The sequence below is a fragment of the Nematostella vectensis genome, chromosome 13 (genome assembly GCF_932526225.1).
Source record: "Nematostella vectensis chromosome 13, jaNemVect1.1, whole genome shotgun sequence".
Taxonomy (NCBI): domain Eukaryota; kingdom Metazoa; phylum Cnidaria; class Anthozoa; order Actiniaria; family Edwardsiidae; genus Nematostella; species Nematostella vectensis.
In genome coordinates, this window is record NC_064046.1 from 14,323,012 (window position 1) to 14,345,809 (window position 22,798).

A 22,798-nucleotide genomic window follows, 5' to 3' on the forward strand; every position below is an offset into this window, starting at 1 on the left:
GCCCTTTCTGTATCACACCCCCTTCCCCCCTATATTTTTGGGCCTACTTTAGCTCTGACACCTAATTCAAATAAGGTTGCACTCAATAATCAATATCCAAAAATGATAAATAGATAACATAAATGACTGTTTCCTGGTCACTAAAAACCTTGTGAACATTAAAAAGAACACTAAAGTTTGCTTAACCTGGGTCTGTGTTTATTTATGCTTAGTTGCTTATTCATTTGGTACATTTTTTCAAAGTGCAAACTTACTAGAAACAGATGGATGGTGCAATAGTCACAAGAGTGCAAGTCTAGTTCATTTATTATACCGAGGGGGGGCGTGAGGATTTTGATAAAATGCCCCCCCTTTACGCTTTCTTCCATATTTTGTGCCCCCCCCCCACCCGAAAAACCAAAGAAAGAAGGAGCAAAGGAAGGAACGGCAATGACAATGTCAAAGGAACACGAGCAAGAGATCAGCTGCCAGCTGGACAAAACGTGGCAGGGAAGGAATAGTGGAAACCATAAAAAGATGTATTTAGGGTGTATACAGGTTTGCATTGTAAATAAAATGTATCTTAATACGTATCCTGGACTCCTGGATTGTGCATAACAAATAACTGCACCCAAACCGAGACAAGTTAAACCAAGAAGTCTGATTTGACACTTTGTCAAATTATATATTAGAGACAACACCCAAAGAAATCAGTGACCCCCCTTTTAAAAGCTTTTTCTTTTTACTACCTCTTGGTTCTATGGCTGTACCTGGTCTGCAAGCAGTATGGCGCTGTAAGCAGAGTGGCTACGGTTAAAACCTTTTGTAAAAAGGTTTGTTTAAAAAGTCAGTAGCTACGTAACAAATCCCAAGCCTACTTCAAAAACAGACATACATAGAGGGGAAATTTTAGGCTGTCTGAAATAATAGAGTACAATAAAAAGATGCTACACACCCATGCTCGATGTGTGTCTATTTTCAAGGAAATTTTATTATTACTGTGATTCTGTTTCTACCTTCATGCAGAGGAGAACGATGGGGTAGGATATGCCGTAGGTCTTGAGCTTGCGCTTGAGGGGGGAGTAATACTGCTCTTGGTGGCCTGTTATGGGGCTTATTCTCAAGGGACCCCAATAATTAGGGCGTGGTTCCTCAACTTCTTCAGTCCCTGTCCCAAACAGAAATATTTGATACTGTACACTCTCAGGTAGGTGTTTTTTTTTTTGGCTGGCCAAGCCATTATCATCATCTTTGAATGAGCTCAGTAATGTTTGATAGTAGACAGTTGACTAAAATTAAGGACACTCACTCACCTATTCCCCCCTTCAGTGTGCCCCACTTGAAGGACATTTCAGAGCAGCGCCGCTTCCAGGCCTCCAGAAATATTGTGGCCCATAACAAGTTCAGTACTGCAAAGACTGTGTTTTTTGTCTGGTCATGAGCGTTGGACAACGCAAAGACAACAATCAAAAGAACTGGAGGGATAAGGGTCATGGAGTAGAATTGAAGGAATGCAAAGTACATCGCCATAGTCTCACCAAAATACTCCTTTATGTCATCTGAGAAATAAAACATTACTTTTTCATGACATGCGAAATAATAGACATAATACACAATATGTATTTGTGGCCTCTTATTGATACATTACGCATTAGTATATTAAGCAATGTTCTTTATAGTACTTATCATGGAGCTGCAGATTTAGTTGCCATATCTTTGATATCAATTGTATCCGATGTTGGAAGATAAATTAGGTAATGCAATCATAAAACAATTATATTTCATTTTCAAAATGCAATCAAAAATATATTTTGTTTAATTGTCAAATTAGCAAAAGGAAATGGATGCTTTCTCACACTTGGTAGAATAGCAGCTGTCAGAAGCCTGTGACAGTACATCATAGACATGTTCCCTATACATTATAGACGTGTTCCCTATTCATAATAGGCACGTGTTCTTTATTTAAATCTTATTTTTACATTCACTAAAGTTTTATTTCTAATGTGGTTAAAAAATATATATTATATACATATATATATTGACTGCCAAAGAGAAGGTTAAGGCCTATTATACACTTGCTCTAGACAAGTATCTGTACCTAATGGAAGTTTAGCAGAGAAGTATCTCCTGTACCTAATGGAAGTTTAGCAGACAAGTATCTGTACCTAATGGAAGTTTAGCAGACAAGTATCTGTACCTAATGATAGTTTAGCAGACAAGTAACTGTACCTAATGGTAGCTTAGCAGACAAGTATCTGTACCTAATGGTAGTTTAGCAGACAAGTATCTGTACCTAATGGATGTTTAGCAGACAAGTAACTGTACCTAATGGAAGTTTGGCAGACAAGTATCTGTACCTAATGGTAGTTTAGCAGACAAGTATCTGTACCTAATGGTAGTTTAGCAGACAAGTATCTGTACCTAATGGAAGTTTAGCAGACAAGTATCTGTACCTAATGGATGTTTAGCAGACAAGTATCTGTACCTAATGGAAGTTTAGCCGACACGTTGAGAAACCACTTCTTCTCAAGAAGTTTCAGCTTCTGCGCCTCATGGAGGGGGTAGATAGAGCTGACCACGCCTTTGGAAACCAACTTGGGCACTGAAAACATTAATTGCACACTTGCTGTTAAATCTAACATTGCAAATTGAGGGTAGTTGGTGGCAAAAAAGGGGTCAAAATAAAAAAAGTTATGAAGCAAGTATAATAAGTTCTAAAAATAGGCAAAATTGTAAATTTACATTTTAAAAAATGACAATTACTATAAAAGGTTAAACATTAATGGGACATTTAGCAACATTTAACAATTAGTGGAGCAAACAGGTAGCTACACTAACTTTCCACCATTATTATTTCTGTACATTACTCTTCAGGGATTCTTATTTTAACCACATTATACCCATATGGAACAGTCTACCCAAGTCTATTACATCTTCTCCTTCCGTTGAATCTTTTAAGAAAAATGCAAAAACTCTATACTTCCACAAAACTGAACTCTGACTTTGACCCTGACCCGGTCCATACCAGGAAAACAGTTTGCCCCAAATGTCGCTATTTCAGGCTCAATTGCCGCTAGTATAGTTTCTGTGTTTAAGTATTTTATTGCTAACTGTTCAAGTATTCGTAGTGTCAGGGTAGGCCTCGCCAGGACCTCATGTCTGTTCACCCTCCCTTCTCTGCACTTTTTCTTATCTGTTTTTTATGTTTTATTGTTGTTTTTCTTTATATTAGTGTAGAGGAAGCCTCTAAATAAATAAACAAACAAACAAACAAATAAATAAATACCACTGGATTAATGAGACTTTTTTAGGTTTTATGGTGAGAGGGGCCCTTACCTATGGCCCTATTCTTGAATATGTGAATCCCGCTGTATCCAGGTACAGTGATATCAGTGTAGCTCTTTAAGGCATTCAGTGCAGAGTAGACAACTCTCTGACATTCAGCAGTTGTCAAATATCCCTGACCATCTCCAGTAAAATCATCAAACTCCTGGCTGAAGTTCAAGCAGAAGTCCACCATTGCCCCTGACTTGTGCTTTTTCCGCATCTTGAGTTTTTCCGCGCCAAGGAGAAGACGCCTTGTTGATGCCCAGACATGGAGGGCATCACATTTTTTGACAGAGTCTGGCTCTAAGATGCATTCTAAACCTGCCCCACCACTGGCAACTAGTAACAATAATGAACAATAATATAAGATGACACACTAGTGATCGGCTAGTTAAGATGATACATTTAAAGAGCATATCTATAAAAGGGAAACAAAGATATCAATACACCTAACAACCACATCACTAAGAAACAAGATAAGTCCAAGGACCATGGTACCAGCAAGCCTTGATTTATCAATGCACACTCAAAGACATAGGAAAAAGTTTTATATGAAATGCAATTGAATTTCTTTCATTATGTACCTGGCGCTCTAATGAGTTTAATGAGCCAGTCTCTGGTTCCGGGTGGGGCATTTGGCGTAAGTTCAAGGACGACCAGCACCTCATTGTTATGATTGCCATCATCTACTATCTGGACAGCTTCCCCCTGGCCACTCATATCTGCACCTATACCAACTATTATCGTAAGAAACATGTGTGCAATAATCACAATGGCATCCAGGGAGGGGGGGGGGTATTGTAAGCAAAGACACAAAGAAAAAAGTAGAATTGCAAAGTTGAATCCCTAGAAAAAATACAAAGTTTTGCCCCTATATTAGTAGGATTGTGACTCCCTGGAACCTTGTCAAAAGAAAAAATAATGATGCTAGTTTAAAGAGAGGTATCTTAGGGTTTGTAACCAGGTATGTTTATTGTCTCTTTAGGATCTTAACACAAGGAATTGGTATATTTTAGGTCTGTAAAACAGAATGAGCAGATTATGGTTAGCTAATAGCATTAGTCAGGTGGTTATTTTTTATTCTTTGTCAAATTCTTAGTCCTTCCTAAAACTTGATCCAAGATCTGACCTTCTTCATTATTGGGATTATTATTTATTAATTATTAAGTTATTAGGACATGAAATGCCCATTTAGGTATATTTTAGGGTAATAAACTGAACAATTCCAACGAGTATTGATGTCTAAACCCCAGAAAAACACGAAGTATCAAGCTGGTAGCCAGGATTTTGAGCATGGGGGAGGGAGTGGTTTACCAATTTAGTGGACCATTTTCTCTTAGGTAGCTCATCTAAGCTCTCAGTAGTAGTCAATTTTCCTTTATTAACACAGATCTTCCAGTCAAGTGGGGGGCTCCTTCCTGGTTACGGGTCTCAATATCAAATAAAATTATGGATAAAGCTATGTTAATAGAGTCCCAGAATAGCCATAACCATAGAAGGAGTGCTAATTGCATGATCAAAATAGCCCAGAATGTCTTTTTTAAATGCTAGGTTCACATCAAACTATTTTCAAAAGATGTCTGAGGACTATTTTTGACATGATGCACTGTTAAGATGTTCTAGAACAAAAGAGTTTTATATAATTCAGAAGCCTTATGAATTTCAATAATTTATCGTACAAAAATTTTTTTGATAACACGATCTCGATAGTAGTTTTAAATCACATTTCGGTAAGTTTTAAAACATTTTTTTTAGAACGGGTGCGCAAGCTATCTATTACTCTAATAACATAGAATTCCCATATGTTCATTTAAATATACTTTCGTAGACGTGGCTTTTTATAAGTAATTATACAATTCCCATTTTATTTTAATAAGCTTGAATGATTCTCAACCAGAAAGCAAACAAATCATAACTAACTTGCTGCTTGATAAACATAACGATGGAAAAGGTGTTTAATTGTGTTGGTAATGAATTACATTAAATATTAGCTTATTCACAAGGTTATACCTTATTTCCATCAGTAAACCACATTTAGAAAAAGTGGCATTTGCATGTTCAGTGTTAATATTAATCTCGGGTCATTTTCTTTAAAACGTCTGGAGATTATAGCTTCAGGCCAATTTTAGCATATTGCAAAGTTAGATACATATAGTAGAGGTAGTTGAGTGGATATCTAATAATGTCAATATAGTGCCGAGCGTAAAAAATAAAGAGAAATGACAGCTCACCTTCGTAAATCTTGCTAATCTTGCAAGGAATTCGAGGTCACGTTAGCGAATAGTGAATACCCAACAGGGGAGGGGAGAGAAACATTCCAACTATCGCCTAGTGTTCCACAGTTATTTTATCCACAGGAAAACCGTCAAAACTGTGATTTATGCAAAAGAGGTTTATCTTTTTGTTATTTCAAGATAGTAGGCCGTCTTATTTAATTCAATTGAATGAAAAGCAAATTTTTGCTGAGACTTAGATGATTTTAATTAAAAGTTGAAAAAAACTTTGCATGCAGTATATATATATATATATAATAAGTAACACGAAACACTGTCATGTCACTAAAAGCCATAAAACTTTTAACACAAGAACTATAGAAGCACTGATCATTACAGTTATACTAATAATAGTAAACGAAGGTGTTTTTGAGCAAAAAAATGCCCATATATGAAATTAACATATTTATCAAAATTGCGCAAAATACTCTATTTTAAAACATTTTCTACGTTGCCAGGTTGTGCAATAACGAGATTAGGTTTGTTTGCATTCCTAGACATGTCTCAAAATTAAAGCCTTTTTCTCCTCTACATATCTATCCACAAACTTGTCTAAAAAATATCACTTCCGTTGCCCCATAGATAGTAAAATATGTAAAGTGATGTGCGCGCGCTCGAAAAATACTTCGGAAACCGAGCTATCCAAAGCCAAAGGTTACTGACCCACTGATCCACTCCGTGGATGATTTATTAACATGTGAATAGTACCCCGTGCGTGTGTACTCACTAGACTGTGATTAAATTAGTTACAGACAGACTCGGGTACTGTCATTCAGTGCTTACCGATAGAATCTTCCCCAGCTCACGAGACGAGGGTTCGCCAATCACAGCCACATATTTTGTAACGTTAGGCTATCGTGTTCGTGGGGGTCAACACTAAAGGTTGTCTAGCGGTGATTACCAAAACGAAAACAGTAGATCCGAGCCGAGTAGTTCTACTATCTTTATTCTCTGACGATGTATGGGGTAATACTTACGTTGGCCATTGGTATTTCGTTGCTAGTGGTAAGTTAAAGATGTGGTTAAGGGGAAACATCATGTTCTAATTGCATTCTCGGAAGCAGACCCCTTGAGCCAACACGTGTGTGTCGAACGCTGCTATCGTAGTAACAAATAGCAGAACCTCGTAGTATAGTATATCACCGTAAGTTTTAAATATTAATATAAAACACTGGGGTTAAAAAAACGTTTTAATCATAATTAACAATAGGGAAAAGCATCAAATTGCGTTTTAAATGTGCGTTTTCCTACCATCGTGGAATATTGAAATATCTTTACTATCCATCGAAACAAATAATATATTAGGCTTGCTTATAAGGATTTTAATTTATTTTTTTTGCAAGATGTTTAGAATATATCAAAACAAACTTCCTAGATTTTCCCTAGAAACATAAAGAGAGAGAGAAAGAAAATACAAAAAGGCGTCACTAGAGTAAGTGGCTTTTTCATTATGATAAATATGAGCTTTTACAAGTTAAAACAGCGAACGGTTTGGAATTTTATTAAAAGAATAGCGTAGCAAGACTGTTTTGGTAAAAAGTTTAGCCAAATTAAAGAATGTTGAGCAACCACTCCTTTGTTATTGTTTTTAAATGAAAAAACAACGGTTTATTCGCAAGGAAACTTCAAAATAACAAACCGAAAATGAAGTCTGATACGTTTTTGACGATATTTCATTAAAATATTTTTGTTACTCGCTTGAATTAGCTGCTGGAAATGATGCTTTGTGTGACGGCATTGAGGGGAGTATAAAATGGCGGCTCTCTTGGGCCTTTCTGTTCGTCTGTTGTGGAGAGCAGTAATATAAGCTCCACCAGTGGAGTCGTATAGATGACCCTGACTAATGTTTCCGTGGTGGTGGGCGGTGCGGAGGGGGTGTGTAGTGAGCGTTAGGGGGTGTAGTGAGCGTTAGGGCTTGTAGTGAGTGGTGGGGAAGTCCAGTGGGCGGAGGGGGTGTGTAGTGGGCGTTAGGGTGTGTAGTGAGCGTTAGGGCTTGTAGTGAGTGGTGGGGGTGTCCAGTGGGCGGAGGGGGCGTGTAGTGGGCGTTAGGGGGTGTAGTGAGCGTTAGGGCTTGTAGTGAGTGGTGGGGAAGTTCAGTGGGTGTGTAGTGGGCGTTAGGGGGTGCAGTGAGTGGTGGGGAAGTCCAGTGGGCGGAGGGGGCGTGTAGTTGGCGTTAGGGGGTGCAGTGAGTGGTGGGGAAGTCCAGTGGGCGGAGGGGGCGTATATTGGGCGTTAGGGGGTGCAGTGAGTGGTGGGGAAGTCCAGTGGGCGGAGGGGGTGTGTAGTGGGCGTTAGGGGGTGTAGTGAGTGGTGGGGAAGTCCAGTGGGCGGAGGGGGCGTGTAGTGGGCGTTAGGGGGTGTAGTGAGTGGTGGGGAAGTCCAGTGGGCGAAGGGGGTGTGTAGTGGGCGTTAGGGGGTGTAGTGAGCGTTAGGGCTTGTAGTGAGTGGTGGGGGTGTCCAGTGGGCGGAGGGGGCGTGTAGTGGGCGTTAGGGGGTGTAGTGAGCGTTAGGGCTTGTAGTGAGTGGTGGGGGTGTCCAGTGGGCGGAGGGGGCGTGTAGTGGGTTCTAAGCACCGCCGGCGCCCTTAAGTGAAGCAGTTCTGCTAATACAAGATGAAGTGACGACTCCAATGTTTCATCTGTTTCAGGACAAGGTAGATAGCAGTGGACAACTTATAATCACTCTTCAATATTTCTCTAACTATGAGGCAACAGATTTCAACAACAAATGTTGCGATCCCAGCCTGTCTTGCCATGACAATTGCGATACGTATGTCAATATATGCGTGACCAACACAAGTAGCCCGTCATCTATGGGAAGTTGTGTGAAGAAGCTTAGGACAAGAACGTACGGCGAAGATAGCTTTGCCATGAACGATAGAATGCAGATCTCTTTTACGACGTGGAAGGTAAAATAATGATAAATCAAGTCACCAACGACGTCGCCATATATAAATTCTATCGTCACGCAAGGCAATCCCATAGCTATGACCCAAGGTTGTTTGTCACACTACGCTATCACGCATACGTTTGTTACTCATGTAACTATAACACAGGGCCAGATTGCCACGCACACCCTTATCATGCAGTGGTGTGTCACGCACGCTTCGATCATGCACATGTTGTGTAGCACCCTGCTGTCACGCATGGGGCGTTATCGTTATCGTGTTATCGTCCTCTTGCCGGTGTCGTGGATCAAAATCACCCTTTTGCGCATTGGGTCACGCACTTGTTGTCACGCACCCCGCTAACACACTTAAGGTTGTCACGCTGCTGTCACCATGCACATGCAATCACGCTCATATTGTCACGCACACTATTATTACGCATGTGATTTTCACGGAAGCTTCAATTTTTCACGTCATCAATCACGTGCTGTCACATACGCTGCTGTCACATAAGGGGTTGTCACGCACAATAAGCGATGCTTTATAGTTCATCTATGCAAGACGTGACTGATCATGCATTCCTTGTCCACAGGGCCCGTATGGATTGTACGTCGAGGCATATGATAGCGATCTCGGAAATGATGATTTAATTGACAAATTCTCTATCACCCTTTCAAGTCAGCCGAGTCAGAACGGCACTAAAGACAAAACAAATCCTTTAACAGCGATGGGGCAACGAGCGCATGACAAAACCAAGTTAATACTAAGTTATTCTATCTTCTGTGACACACACTACTACAGCTATGCGTGCGATAAGTACTGTAAATACACCGATGACAAGCACGGGCATTATCAGTGCGATCTCCATGGCAACAAGGTATGTTTGCCTGGGTGGTATATACCACAGGGGAACTGTATTAAGTACTGCGTACCACAGAACGATGACATCAGAGGGCATTATTCCTGTGATTCGAAGGGTAATAAAGTTTGCAGAAGAGGGTGGTATGGACCGCTAAATGGCTGCCTTTGCAGGCCAAGGAATAGTGATTCCGGTCATTACACATGTAATAGAACAACGGGTGAGAAAATCTGCCTGAAATCATGGTTTGGAACATTGTGTACAATATATTGTGATGAATCGAAGGGAAATTATAGTTGTAACGCAACGACAGGTGAGAAGATTTGTCACGCTGGATGGTATGGCAATCTGTGTGACACCTATTGTATTTCGACCAATGACAGCTCTGGACATTACACATGTAATGCAACGACAGGAGAAAAGATCTGTCACGCTGGATGGTATGGGAGATTGTGTGACACCTATTGTATTCCAACCAATGAAAGCTCAGGACATTACAGCTGTAACGTAACGACAGGAGAGAAGATCTGTCATGCTGGATGGTATGGCAATCTGTGTGACATTTATTGTATTCCAACCAATGACAGCTCTGGACATTACAGCTGTAACACAACGACGGGTGAGAAGATTTGTCACGCTGGATGGTATGGCAATCTGTGTGACATCTATTGTATTCCAACCAATGACATCTCAAGATATTACAGCTGTAACGTAACGACAGGAGAGAAGATCTGTCATGCTGGATGGTATGGGAGATTGTGTGACATTTATTGTATTCCAACCAATGACAGCTCAGGACATCACAGCTGTAACGCAACGACAGGAGAGAAGATCTGTCACGCTGGATGGCATGGCAATCTGTGTGACATTTATTGTATTCCAACCAATGACAGCTCAGGACATTATAGCTGTAACGCAACGACGGGCGAGAAAGTCTGTCACGTTGGATGGCATGGTAAGTTGTGTGACACCTATTGTATCCCAACCATTGACAGCTCAGGACATTACAGCTGTAACGCAACGACAGGAGAAAAGATCTGTCACGCTGGATGGTATGGGAGATTGTGTGACACCTATTGTATTCCAACCAATGACAGCTCTGGACATTACACTTGTAATACAACAACTGGAGAAAAAATCTGTCACGCTGGATGGTATGGGAGATTGTGTGACACCTATTGTATTCCAACCAATGACAGCTCAGGACATTATAGCTGTAACGCAACGACAGGAGAAAAGATCTGTCACGATGGATGGTATGGGAGATTGTGTGACACCTATTGTATTCCAACCAATGACAGCTCAGGACATTATAGCTGTAACGCCAGTACAGGAGAAATGATCTGTCACGCACACTGGTATGGCGAGTTTTGTTCTACCAATTGCTCACCACAAAATAACTCTTTAGGACATTTTGAATGTGATCCTCAGTCAGGAATAAAGATTTGCCATTCAGGCTGGTTTGGACCAATATGTTCAGTACATTGTAAGGAAACGAATGAAAAGCGATACAAATGCGACAACAGGACTGGAGAGAAGATATGCAACGTCTCTTGGTTTGGGTCGAATTGTTCGACATTTTGCTCGCCAAGAGACGACAGCACAGGGCATTACTTTTGTAATAAAAAAACAGGTTTAAAAAGGTGTCACGATAACTGGTACGGGGAGAATTGCACGGTGTTCTGTAAGGCTCTATCATCGGACCACCAGCATTACAACTGCGATAATACAACAGGATCAAAATTATGTCATCCCGACTGGTTTGGCGAAAATTGCACGGTTCATTGCAAGGCTCAGTCATCTGACAACCAGTATTACAGCTGCGATAATGCAACGGGATCAAAGATTTGCCATTCCAATTGGTACGGGGAGAATTGCACGGTGTACTGCAAGGCTCAATTATCGGACCACCAGCATTACATCTGTGATAATACAACAGGAAAAAAGCATTGCCTTACATCTTGGTACGGAGAGAACTGTACAGCATATTGCACCCCAAGAAATGATTCTACTGGCCACTTTAGTTGTAATGAAACTACAGGGTCGAAGGATTGTCACGATGGGTGGTATGGTGGCACTTGTTCCAACTACTGTATGCCGCATAACGGATCTTCAGGGCATTATAACTGCGATGCAAGCTCAGGGAGGAAAACATGCCATGTTGATTGGTACGGAATAAATTGCACTGTTTTTTGCTCCAAGCCTCGCGATTCAAAAGATCATTATTACTGCAATGTGACAAATGGCGAGAGAATCTGTTTAGACGATTGGTATGGTGGAAATTGTACAACATATTGTAAATCTTCTAATGGAAGCGATGGACATTATTACTGCAATGGGACAAATGGCGAGAGAATCTGTTTAGACGATTGGTATGGTGGAAATTGTACAACATATTGCAAATCATCTAATGGAAGCGATGGACATTATTACTGCAATGGGACAAATGGCGAGAGAATCTGTTTAGACGATTGGTATGGTGGAAATTGTACAACATATTGCAAATCATCTAATGGAAGCGATGGACATTATTACTGCAATGGGACAAATGGCGAGAGAATCTGTTTAGACGATTGGTATGGTGGAAATTGTACAACATATTGCAAATCTTCTAATGGAAGCGATGTACATTATTACTGCAATGGGACAAATGGCGAGAGAATCTGTTTAGACGATTGGTATGGTGGAAATTGTACAACATATTGCAAATCTTCTAATGGAAGCGATGGAAATTATTACTGCAATGGGACAAATGGCGAGAGAATCTGTTTAGACGATTGGTATGGTGGAAATTGTACAACATATTGCAAATCTTCTAATGGAAGCGATGGACATTATTACTGCAATGGGACAAATGGCGAGAGAATCTGTTTAGACGATTGGTATGGTGGAAATTGTACAACATATTGCAAATCTTCTAATGGAAGCGATGGACATTATTACTGCAATGGGACAAATGGCGAGAGAATCTGTTTAGACGATTGGTATGGTGGAAATTGTACAACATATTGCAAATCATCTAATAGAAGCGATGGACATTATTACTGCAATGGGACAAATGGCGAGAGAATCTGTTTAGACGATTGGTATGGTGGAAATTGTACAACCTATTGCAAATCTTTTAATGGAAGCGATGGACATTATTACTGCAATGGGACAAATGGCGAGAGAATCTGTTTAGACGATTGGTATGGTGGAAATTGTACAACATATTGCAAATCTTCTAATGGAAGCGATGGACATTATTACTGCAATGGGACAAATGGCGAGAGAATCTGTTTAGACGATTGGTATGGTGGAAATTGTACAACATATTGCAAATCTTCTAATGGAAGCGATGGACATTATTACTGCAATGGGACAAATGGCGAGAGAATCTGTTTAGATGATTGGTATGGTGGAAATTGTACAACATATTGCAAATCTTCTAATGGAAGCGATGGACATTATTACTGCAATGGGACAAATGGCGAGAGAATCTGTTTAGATGATTGGTATGGTGGAAATTGTACAACATATTGCAAATCTTCTAATGGAAGCGATGGACATTATTACTGCAATGGGACAAATGGCGAGAGAATCTGTTTAGACGATTGGTATGGTGGAAGTTGTACAACATATTGCAAATCATCTAATGGAAGCGATGGACATTATTACTGCAATGGGACGAATGGCGAGAGAATCTGTTTAGACGATTGGTATGGTGGAAATTGTACAACATATTGCAAATCTTCTAATGGAAGCAATGGACATTATTACTGCAATGGGACAAATGGCGAGAGAATCTGTTTAGACGATTGGTATGGTGGAAATTGTACAACATATTGCAAATCTTCTAATGGAAGCGATGGACATTATTACTGCAATGGGACAAATGGCGAGAGAATCTGTTTAGACGATTGGTATGGTGGAAATTGTACAACATATTGCAAATCTTCTAATGGAAGCGATGGACATTATTACTGCAATGGGACAAATGGCGAGAGAATCTGTTTAGATGATTGGTATGGTGGAAATTGTACAACATATTGCAAATCTTCTAATGGAAGCGATGGACATTATTACTGCAATGGGACAAATGGCGAGAGAATCTGTTTAGATGATTGGTATGGTGGAAATTGTACAACATATTGCAAATCTTCTAATGGAAGCTATGGACATTATTACTGCAATGGGGCAAATGGCGAGAGAATCTGTTTAGACGATTGGTATGGTGGAAATTGTACAACATATTGCAAATCTTTTAATGGAAGCGATGGACATTATTACTGCAATGGGACAAATGGCGAGAGAATCTGTTTAGACGATTGGTATGGTGGAAATTGTACAACATATTGTAAATCTTCTAATGGAAGCGATGGACATTATTACTGCAATGTGACTAATGGCGAGAGAATCTGTTTAGACGATTGGTATGGTGGAAATTGTACAACATATTGCAAATCTTCTAATAGAAGCGATGGACATTATTACTGCAATGGGACAAATGGCGAGAGAATCTGTTTAGACGATTGGTATGGTGGAAATTGTACAACATATTGCAAATCTTCTAATGGAAGCGATGGACATTATTACTGCAATGGGACAAATGGCGAGAGAATCTGTTTAGACGATTGGTATGGTGGAAATTGTACAACATATTGCAAATCTTCTAATGGAAGCGATGGACATTATGACTGCAATTGGACAAATGGCGAGAGAATCTGTTTAGACGATTGGTATGGTGGAAATTGTACAACATATTGCAAATCTTCTAATGGAAGCGATGGACATTATTACTGCAATGGGACAAATGGCGAGAGAATCTGTTTAGACGATTGGTATGGTGGAAATTGTACAACATATTGCAAATCTTCTAATGGAAGCGATGGACATTATTACTGCAATGGGACAAATGGCGAGAGAATCTGTTTAGACGATTGGTATGGTGGAAATTGTACAACATATTGCAAATCTTCTAATGGAAGCGATGGACATTATTACTGCAATGGGACAAATGGCGAGAGAATCTGTTTAGATGATTGGTATGGTGGAAATTGTACAACATATTGCAAATCTTCTAATGGAAGCGATGGACATTATTACTGCAATGGGACAAATGGCGAGAGAATCTGTTTAGACGATTGGTATGGTGGAAATTGTACAACATATTGCAAATCATCTAATAGAAGCGATGGACATTATTACTGCAATGGGACAAATGGCGAGAGAATCTGTTTAGACGATTGGTATGGTGGAAATTGTACAACCTATTGCAAATCTTTTAATGGAAGCGATGGACATTATTACTGCAATGGGACAAATGGCGAGAGAATCTGTTTAGACGATTGGTATGGTGGAAATTGTACAACATATTGCAAATCTTCTAATGGAAGCGATGGACATTATTACTGCAATGGGACAAATGGCGAGAGAATCTGTTTAGACGATTGGTATGGTGGAAATTGTACAACATATTGCAAATCATCTAATAGAAGCGATGGACATTATTACTGCAATGGGACAAATGGCGAGAGAATCTGTTTAGACGATTGGTATGGTGGAAATTGTACAACCTATTGCAAATCTTTTAATGGAAGTGATGGACATTATTACTGCAATGGGACAAATGGCGAGAGAATCTGTTTAGACGATTGGTATGGTGGAAATTGTACAACATATTGCAAATCTTCTAATGGAAGCGATGGACATTATTACTGCAATGGGACAAATGGCGAGAGAATCTGTTTAGACGATTGGTATGGTGGAAATTGTACAACATATTGCAAATCTTCTAATGGAAGCGATGGACATTATTACTGCAATGGGACAAATGGCGAGAGAATCTGTTTAGACGATTGGTATGGTGGAAATTGTACAACATATTGCAAATCTTCTAATAGAAGCGATGGACATTATTACTGCAATGGGACAAATGGCGAGAGAATCTGTTTAGACGATTGGTATGGTGGAAATTGTACAACATATTGCAAATCTTTTAATGGAAGCGATGGACATTATTACTGCAATGGGACAAATGGCGAGAGAATCTGTTTAGACGATTGGTATGGTGGAAATTGTACAACATATTGCAAATCTTCTAATGGAAGCGATGGACATTATTACTGCAATGGGACAAATGGCGAGAGAATCTGTTTAGACGATTGGTATGGTGGAAATTGTACAACATATTGCAAATCTTCTAATGGAAGCGATGGACATTATTACTGCAATGGGACAAATGGCGAGAGAATCTGTTTAGACGATTGGTATGGTGGAAATTGTACAACATATTGCAAATCTTCTAATGGAAGCGATGGACATTATTACTGCAATGGGACAAATGGCGAGAGAATCTGTTTAGACGATTGGTATGGTGGAAATTGTACAACATATTGCAAATCTTCTAATGGAAGCTATTACTATTGCAAACACGACTCGGGAAAGCGAGTATGTCTTGATGATTGGCACGGAGAACGGTGTAACGTTTACTGCAAACCGCGAAATAATAGCGAAGGTCATTACATTTGTGATATTATGACAGGTGAAAAAGTTTGTCACAAGAACTGGTATGGAAAGAACTGCAGAAAACATTGCCAAACAAGTACTCGAGGAAACTATAGATGTGATAATGTCACTGGAGATAAGATTTGCACACAAAAATGGTATGGCGAGAACTGTAGTGTATTTTGTGAGCAAAACGCCGGGTCACATTACAAATGTAACAATGGATCAGGCAAAAAGATATGTTTGCCGAATTGGTATGGCGTAAATTGTAGCAAATATTGTGAAGAAAAGGACGACAAATTTGGACCCTACAGATGCGATAACTCAACGGGTGAGAAAATATGTTTGCCAAATTGGTACGGTGTAAATTGTAGCAAATATTGTAAAGAAAAAGGCGACAATTCTGGAAATTACAGATGCGATAACTCAACGGGTGAGAAAATATGTTTGCCAAATTGGTACGGTGTAAATTGTAGCAAATATTGTAAAGAAAAAGACGACAATTCTGGAAATTACAGATGCGATAACTCAACGGGTGAGAAAATATGTTTGCCAAATTGGTATGGAACAAATTGTATCAAATATTGTAAAGAAAAAGGCGACAATTCTGGAAATTACAGATGCGATAACTCAACGGGTGAGAAAATATGTTTGCCAAATTGGTATGGAACAAATTGTATCAAATATTGTAAAGAAAAGGACGACAATTCTGGAAATTACAGATGCGATAACTCAACGGGGAAGAAAATATGTTTGCCAAATTGGTATGGAACAAATTGTATCAAATATTGTAAAGAAAAAGGCGACAATTCTGGAAATTACAGATGCGATAACTCAACGGGCGAAAAAATATGTTTGCCAAATTGGTACGGTGTAAACTGTAGCAAATATTGTAAAGAAAAGGACGACAATTCCGAACATTACAGATGCAATAATTCAACGGGCGAGAAAATATGTTTGCCAAATTGGTACGGTGTAAATTGTAGCAAATATTGTAAAGAAAAAGACGACAATTCTGGAAATTACAGATGCGAGAACTCAACGGGCGAGAAAATATGTTTGCCAAATTGGTACGGTGTAAACTGTAGCAAATATTGTAAAGAAAAAGACGACAATTCTGGAAATTACAGATGCGAGAACTCAACGGGCGAGAAAATATGTTTGCCAAATTGGTATGGTGTAAATTGTAGCAAATATTGTAAAGAAAAAGACGACAATTCTGGACACTACAGATGCGAGAACTCAACGGGCGAGAAAATATGTTTGCCAAATTGGTATGGTGTAAACTGTAGCCAACATTGTAAAAAAAAGGACGACAATTCTGGACACTACAAATGTGATGACAAAGGGAACAAAATCTGCTTATCAAACTGGTATGGATTGGCTTGTAACAGGTTTTGCAAGGCAGAAAACAGCACGTTACGTAGCTACACATGTGATAACACAACAGGTCTGAAGATCTGTAGTACACACTGGTACGGGAGTGAATGCCATACTTATTGCATTCCTCGCGCTAGTCATTTGGAAGGATATTTTACCTGTAACGAAACAACGGGGACACGAATTTGTATTCCAGGGTGGACAGGGAATAACTGTACATCAAGTAAACACTCTCAGAGTTCTATTTTTCCTGAATTACTGAGTTCTACAACGACATATTCCTCGTACTCAAAGATACCATCAACTGTTATATTACCTAGTGCCAGTCCTTCTAGGTGGCGTTTAACTCAGCTCAGTTCGCAAAGCTGCGAATCCTGCTCAACCCGAACCTCCAAGTCACAAGAATCAAATACGGGAACATCTTCGTATCTTCAATATACACAACCCGCGTCATTTTTCGTAACCAGCAAATTGACAGCAGTATCCATCACTAGCCAATCAGAATACACCATTACACCAACCCCGAGCATGTCACTTTCAGTATTACCGCTGACGAGCACTGTCAGTGCCAGTCCCTCTCGTCCAGGGAGTGTGAAGGAGCCTGGGTGGCCTGCCCGAGCACGTGACTGGATTATTAGCACCGTCCAGACCACAGAGGGTAGAATATCAATGGCCACTGTTCTAGTCTTCATCATAGCCCTCGTTTTCATGTTTGTCGCGTGTTACAAACACGGAAGGTACGACAAGAATATTTCTTTAAAATTATCTGATTACTAAATCGTCACTATTATGGGATGTATTTGTTAGGCGTAGGTTAGAGGCCGTCCACACCAACACGGATTCGGTTGATCCGCATACTTTTTGATACGTTTAGGTCTTCCATCCACACTAACACTGGGGTCTGATCCGGCGAATTCGGATACTTTTGAAAACGCTGTCGAAAATGAATAAAAACGAAACCGTATGCTTTTGAAAATGATGGCATCATATCGCAGGCGCGTCTGCTTTGAGCATGCGCACATCATCAAAATGACGTCACGCCGCAACTTTCAGCCTTTTCTGACGTTTGAATCCGTGTTTAGTGTGGACGGCTGGATACAGGCGGAAACGCTGCGAAAACGGTAGTGTGGACGCGAATCAAATGATGCGTTTTCGGCGAATCTGGATACTTTTGAATCCGTGTTAGTGTGGACCACCCCTTAGACATTGTGCACCGTTCCGAATGCAAATGAAGATGATACAATCGACTTCGCTAATCTGCATGTATTTACATTTGGAACATTACATGAAAGAAGGACGTCTAAACTAGGCTAAGTCCTTACTAATAGCTGAGAGGGACTCTCGATTATCTCTCCCGCCAATAAACAACTGATAAAAGAATAAAATAAGTGGCTTCATACTCACGGACTTATTTATCCCTTTTACAGGGGGAAAAGGCAGAAAAGACGTCAGGCGCTCGGGTTTGATATTGATCTAAGCGCGTGTTTACCGCTGGACGGTGACAACGACATGATGGAACTGATCTCAAGGGCTGAAGGGCGCAGGTAAGATGAACCGCGGGCTCACTGCAAACACTGAGCTCTTTGACAATACTTTGTTGTCACCATTTTGTTCGTACGAAAGCACACGCTTCTTCACTTGTTCACTTGTCGGGTTGTTTACGATTTGTTGGACTTTGACCCCCCAAAAACGCACGTGACTTATCAGCGCCGAAAGGGTGAATTGCGATTCCCTTAAGGCATAGTAAACAAGCCAAACAACTTGACCGGCCAAAATAGCCAACACTGATGGGCCGGCGAAACAGGCGTTCTTGTACTAGGGGTTGTAGTACAGTTAGCAAAAAAACAACAAAGAAAAGACTGAATGATTCCCTTTAAAAACACTAACGGAAGACTTGAATTTTGGTCGAACAGTAGTCTGAAAATTGGTCACTTGCATACGATACGATATGGAGGAATGCTGGTGGAATGCTTGTTAGTGGCTCTTTCACGACAAAGCAGCTTGTTACCGAAACTCTGGACACTGCATTTTCGGTACATTTTCAGAAATTGCAGTTTCTCTTTCGTTCGCCATTTATGTTTACCAAGAGTGAGCATCCAATTCATCGGCTGATTTAAAAAAGTTATTGCGATATCTTCAATTGAACTTAAATGAAGAAAAAAATCTTCGAAATTTCGAAAATTAATTTTGTGTTGTTTGAAAAAAAAAAACAATTAAAATGATGAACAAATTTCTTTAAATGCGAAATGTCCGGAGTTTGAGCCACCATTTTTTTATCATAAAACCAAATTTTTCATTCCAGGGCCCAGTCTCCAAGTTCTTCGCCAGAGGTTAATCATAATGTGATCAGTGCAGTAAACCCGTTCTTTGCCGACCGAAGTCAGTTCCTACATCTTGGAGACGAGAGTAGTCACGTGCCATCTGACGCTGATTGGTTAGTACCCAGATTTTCTCACTATCGCCAAGGTCGTGTCCAGTCCTCTAAACACTTAGCCTCTCTCTTTTACCACTTCAAAGTCTTGCTTTTTCGATGTGTTGATTGTGTCTATTATGTTTCAGTTTATATTTTTGGAAATTTTGTTGTATGAGATTGATTTCATCTCTGTAATCATATTGTCGGTTATTTTTATCGGGGACAAATGAAATCAACTAATTTTAATTTAGTTTAAAAACTAAATTCACAGAGAAAGCACCCACTTCCATCGGCTTATTTGGAAATGTTTTGCAATATTTGTATCATTTCAAGATTTCATCACAAAAAAATTATCTTCCTTGCTTGACAAGGGGTTTAATAAGTTCGGTTTGAATTATTAAGAGGTGTTTTAAATGAGGCTAACCAATTTATTTTTTACTTGAATAGGGGCAATCTCATCAAACAAGGAAATAAAACACGGAGTCACAGCAATCCTTTCTTCAACGACAACAGATACTCTCGACTCAGGCCCTACTCGGAAAAGTTCTCTGAAGTGGACTTAAGCGAGTCGCAAATTTGACAAGCATTCAACCTTCCCACGACCTTAGGGTTTCCTTGTAGGATAAATTCAAAATGACGGCCAATTTCCAATTAGCGGATTGCCGAATGGTAGAGAGACACTCGTTGAGAATCCGACATTGACAAGCACTTAGTGTTGAAAGCAAGGAAAATTACGTGAATATTCTGGAAAAAAACAATAGGCTATTCCAGGAACTCATAAGTATGAGCTCATACTTATGAGCCCCTGGCTATTTCAGTATACTTACGTACGAACTAAAACATACTGTGTATAAGGAAGTTGGAACATAGTAGACGAATAAAGCTAATATGTATTATGTAGTTTTTACGAACTAAAACATACTGTGTATAAGGAAGTTGGAACATAGTAGACGAATAAAGCTAATATGTATTATGTATTAGAACCATCAAACATTGCCAAATTTGAGAGTGCAAAGACAACTTTTATATATCCGTGTATCCTTGTATATCCCATTCAAGCAAACATTCCGAGCAAATTCGGGAAACAGCAAAACGCCGTTTGAAATTCGGAACTCCCATATGACCCATACTTGTCTCCAGTCGCGATAGGGCGATGCACACTTTACTTTTCTTGTTTCTGAGCACGAAAGATGTGCACGTGCGGGACTAAGCACAGGAGAAGAAAAGGCTAAAGGCGGCGACACAAGAGATGTCACATGCACGTGGGCGACTAAGCACAGGAGAAGAAAAGGCTAAAGGCGGCGACACAAGAGATGTCACATGCACGTGCGCGACTAAGCACAGGAGAAGAAAAGGCTAAAGGCGGCGACACAAGAGATGTCACATGCACGTGGGCGACTAAGCACAGGAGAAGAAAAGGCTAAAGGCGGCGACACAAGAGACATCACATGCACGTACGCGACTAAGCACAGGAGAAGAAAAGGCTAAAGGCGGCGACACAAGAGATGTCACATGCACGTGCGCGACTAAGCACAGGAGAAGAAAAGGCTAAAGGCGGCGACACAAGAGATGTCACATGCACGTGCGCGACTAAGCACAAGAGAAGAAAAGGCTAAAGGCGGCGACACAAGAGATGTCACATGCACGTACGCGACTAAGCAAGGAGAAGAAAAGGCTAAAGGCGGCGACACAAGAGATGTCACATGCACGTGGGCGACTAAGCACAGGAGAAGAAAAGGCTAAAGGCGGCGACACAAGAGATGTCACATGCACGTGGGCGACTAAGCACAGGAGAAGAAAAGGCTAAAGGCGGCGACACAAGAGATGTCACATGCACGTGGGCGACTAAGCACAGGAGAAGAAAAGGCTAAAGGCGGCGACACAAGAGATGTCACATGCACGTGCGCGACTAAGCACAGGAGAAGAAAAGGCTAAAGGCGGCGACACAAGAGATGTCACATGCACGTGGGCGACTAAGCACAGGAGAAGAAAAGGCTAAAGGCGGCGACACAAGAGATGTCACATGCACGTGCGCGACTAAGCAAGGAGAAGAAAAGGCTAAAGGTGGCGACACAAGAGAGGTCACATGCACGTGCGCGACTAAGCAAGGAGAAGAAAAGGCTAAAGGCGGCGACACAAGAGATGTCACATGCACGTGGGCGACTAAGCACAGGAGAAGAAAAGGCTAAAGGCGGCGACACAAGAGATGTCACATGCACGTGGGCGACTAAGCACAGGAGAAGAAAAGGTTAAAGGCGGCGACACAAGAGATGTCACATGCACGTGGGCGACTAAGCACAGGAGAAGAAAAGGCTAAAGGCGGCGACACAAGAGATGTCACATGCACGTGGGCGACTAAGCACAGGAGAAGAAAAGGCTAAAGGCGGCGACACAAGAGATGTCACATGCACGTGCGCGACTAAGCGCAGGAGAAGAAAAGGCTAAAGGCGGCGACACAAGAGATGTCACATGCACGTGGGCGACTAAGCACAGGAGAAGAAAAGGCTAAAGGCGGCGACACAAGAGATGTCACATGCACATGCGCGACTAAGCACAGGAGAAGAAAAGGCTAAAGGCGGCGACACAAGAGATGTCACATGCACGTGCGCGACTAAGCACAGGAGAAGAAAAGGCTAAAGGCGGCGACACAAGAGATGTCAGATGCACGTGCGCGACTAAGCACAAGAGAAGAAAAGGCTAAAGGCGGCGACACAAGAGATGTCACATGCACGTGCGCGACTAAGCAAGGAGAAGAAAAGGCTAAAGGCGGCGACACAAGAGATGTCACATGCACGTGCGCGACTAAGCAAGGAGAGGAAAAGGCTAAAGGCGGCGACACAAGAGATGTCACATGCACGTGCGCGACTAAGCACAGGAGAAGAAAAGGCTAAAGGCGGCGACACAAGAGATGTCACATGCACGTGCGCGACTAAGCACAGGAGAAGAAAAGGCTAAAGGCGGCGACACAAGAGATGTCACATGCACGTGGGCGACTAAGCACAGAAGAAGAAAAGGCTAAAGGCGGCGACACAAGAGATGTCACATGCACGTGGGCGACTAAGCACAGGAGAAGAAAAGGCTAAAGGCGGCGACACAAGAGATGTCACATGCACGTGGGCGACTAAGCAAGGAGAAGAAAAGGCTAAAGGCGGCGACACAAGAGATGTCACATGCACGTGCGCGACTAAGCACAG

At 40.9% G+C, this 22,798-nt stretch overlaps 2 protein-coding genes and 1 long non-coding RNA gene across 4 annotated transcripts in view; 2 read left to right on the top strand and 1 right to left on the bottom strand.

The window, feature by feature from the left end:
* The window catches only part of LOC5504200 (anoctamin-10), a 37,070-nt gene extending 18,347 nt beyond the window's left edge, over positions 1–18,723 (bottom strand). The window contains exons 1-6 of one of the 2 annotated variants that reach the window (XM_048721141.1): positions 18,596–18,723; positions 3,891–4,034; positions 3,316–3,645; positions 2,465–2,581; positions 1,293–1,538; positions 996–1,147 (exon numbers count right to left, since the gene is read on the bottom strand). In XM_048721141.1, the coding sequence (XP_048577098.1) occupies positions 996–1,147; positions 1,293–1,538; positions 2,465–2,581; positions 3,316–3,645; positions 3,891–4,026 (981 nt within the window). In that variant the 5' untranslated portion in view covers positions 4,027–4,034; positions 18,596–18,723. Of the gene's footprint in view, positions 1–995; positions 1,148–1,292; positions 1,539–2,464; positions 2,582–3,315; positions 3,646–3,890; positions 4,035–5,537; positions 5,638–18,595 lie in introns of those variants that run through there. The other variant, XM_048721140.1, reaches the window with a different exon arrangement.
* Positions 6,340–20,595, top strand: LOC5504208. The gene is made up of 6 exons (XM_048721139.1): positions 6,340–6,584; positions 8,227–8,487; positions 9,059–17,928; positions 18,619–18,735; positions 19,494–19,625; positions 20,052–20,595. The coding sequence occupies exons 1-6, from the start codon at positions 6,537–6,539 to the stop codon at positions 20,182–20,184; spliced, it is 9,561 nt and encodes a 3,186-aa protein (XP_048577096.1). The 5' UTR covers positions 6,340–6,536; the 3' UTR covers positions 20,185–20,595.
* A 398-nt stretch (positions 20,596–20,993) lies between these two features.
* On the top strand, positions 20,994–22,476 carry LOC125559134. The gene is made up of 3 exons (XR_007306371.1): positions 20,994–21,430; positions 21,686–21,852; positions 22,364–22,476. It is a non-coding gene; the product is annotated as an uncharacterized LOC125559134 (long non-coding RNA).
* Positions 22,477–22,798: the final 322 nt, after the last annotated feature.

What these genes read in the sequence shown, in the direction of transcription:
- LOC5504208 (XM_048721139.1), top strand. Translation starts at nt 6,537, where the DNA reads ATGTATGGGGTAATACTTACGTTGGCCATTGGTATTTCGTTGCTAGTG. An exon ending in TCTCTTTTACGACGTGGAAG is followed by an intron (nt 8,488 to 9,058) that starts GTAAAATAATGA and finishes CCTTGTCCACAG; the next exon opens with GGCCCGTATGGATTGTACGT. An exon ending in GCGTGTTACAAACACGGAAG is followed by an intron (nt 17,929 to 18,618) that starts GTACGACAAGAA and finishes TCCCTTTTACAG; the next exon opens with GGGGAAAAGGCAGAAAAGAC.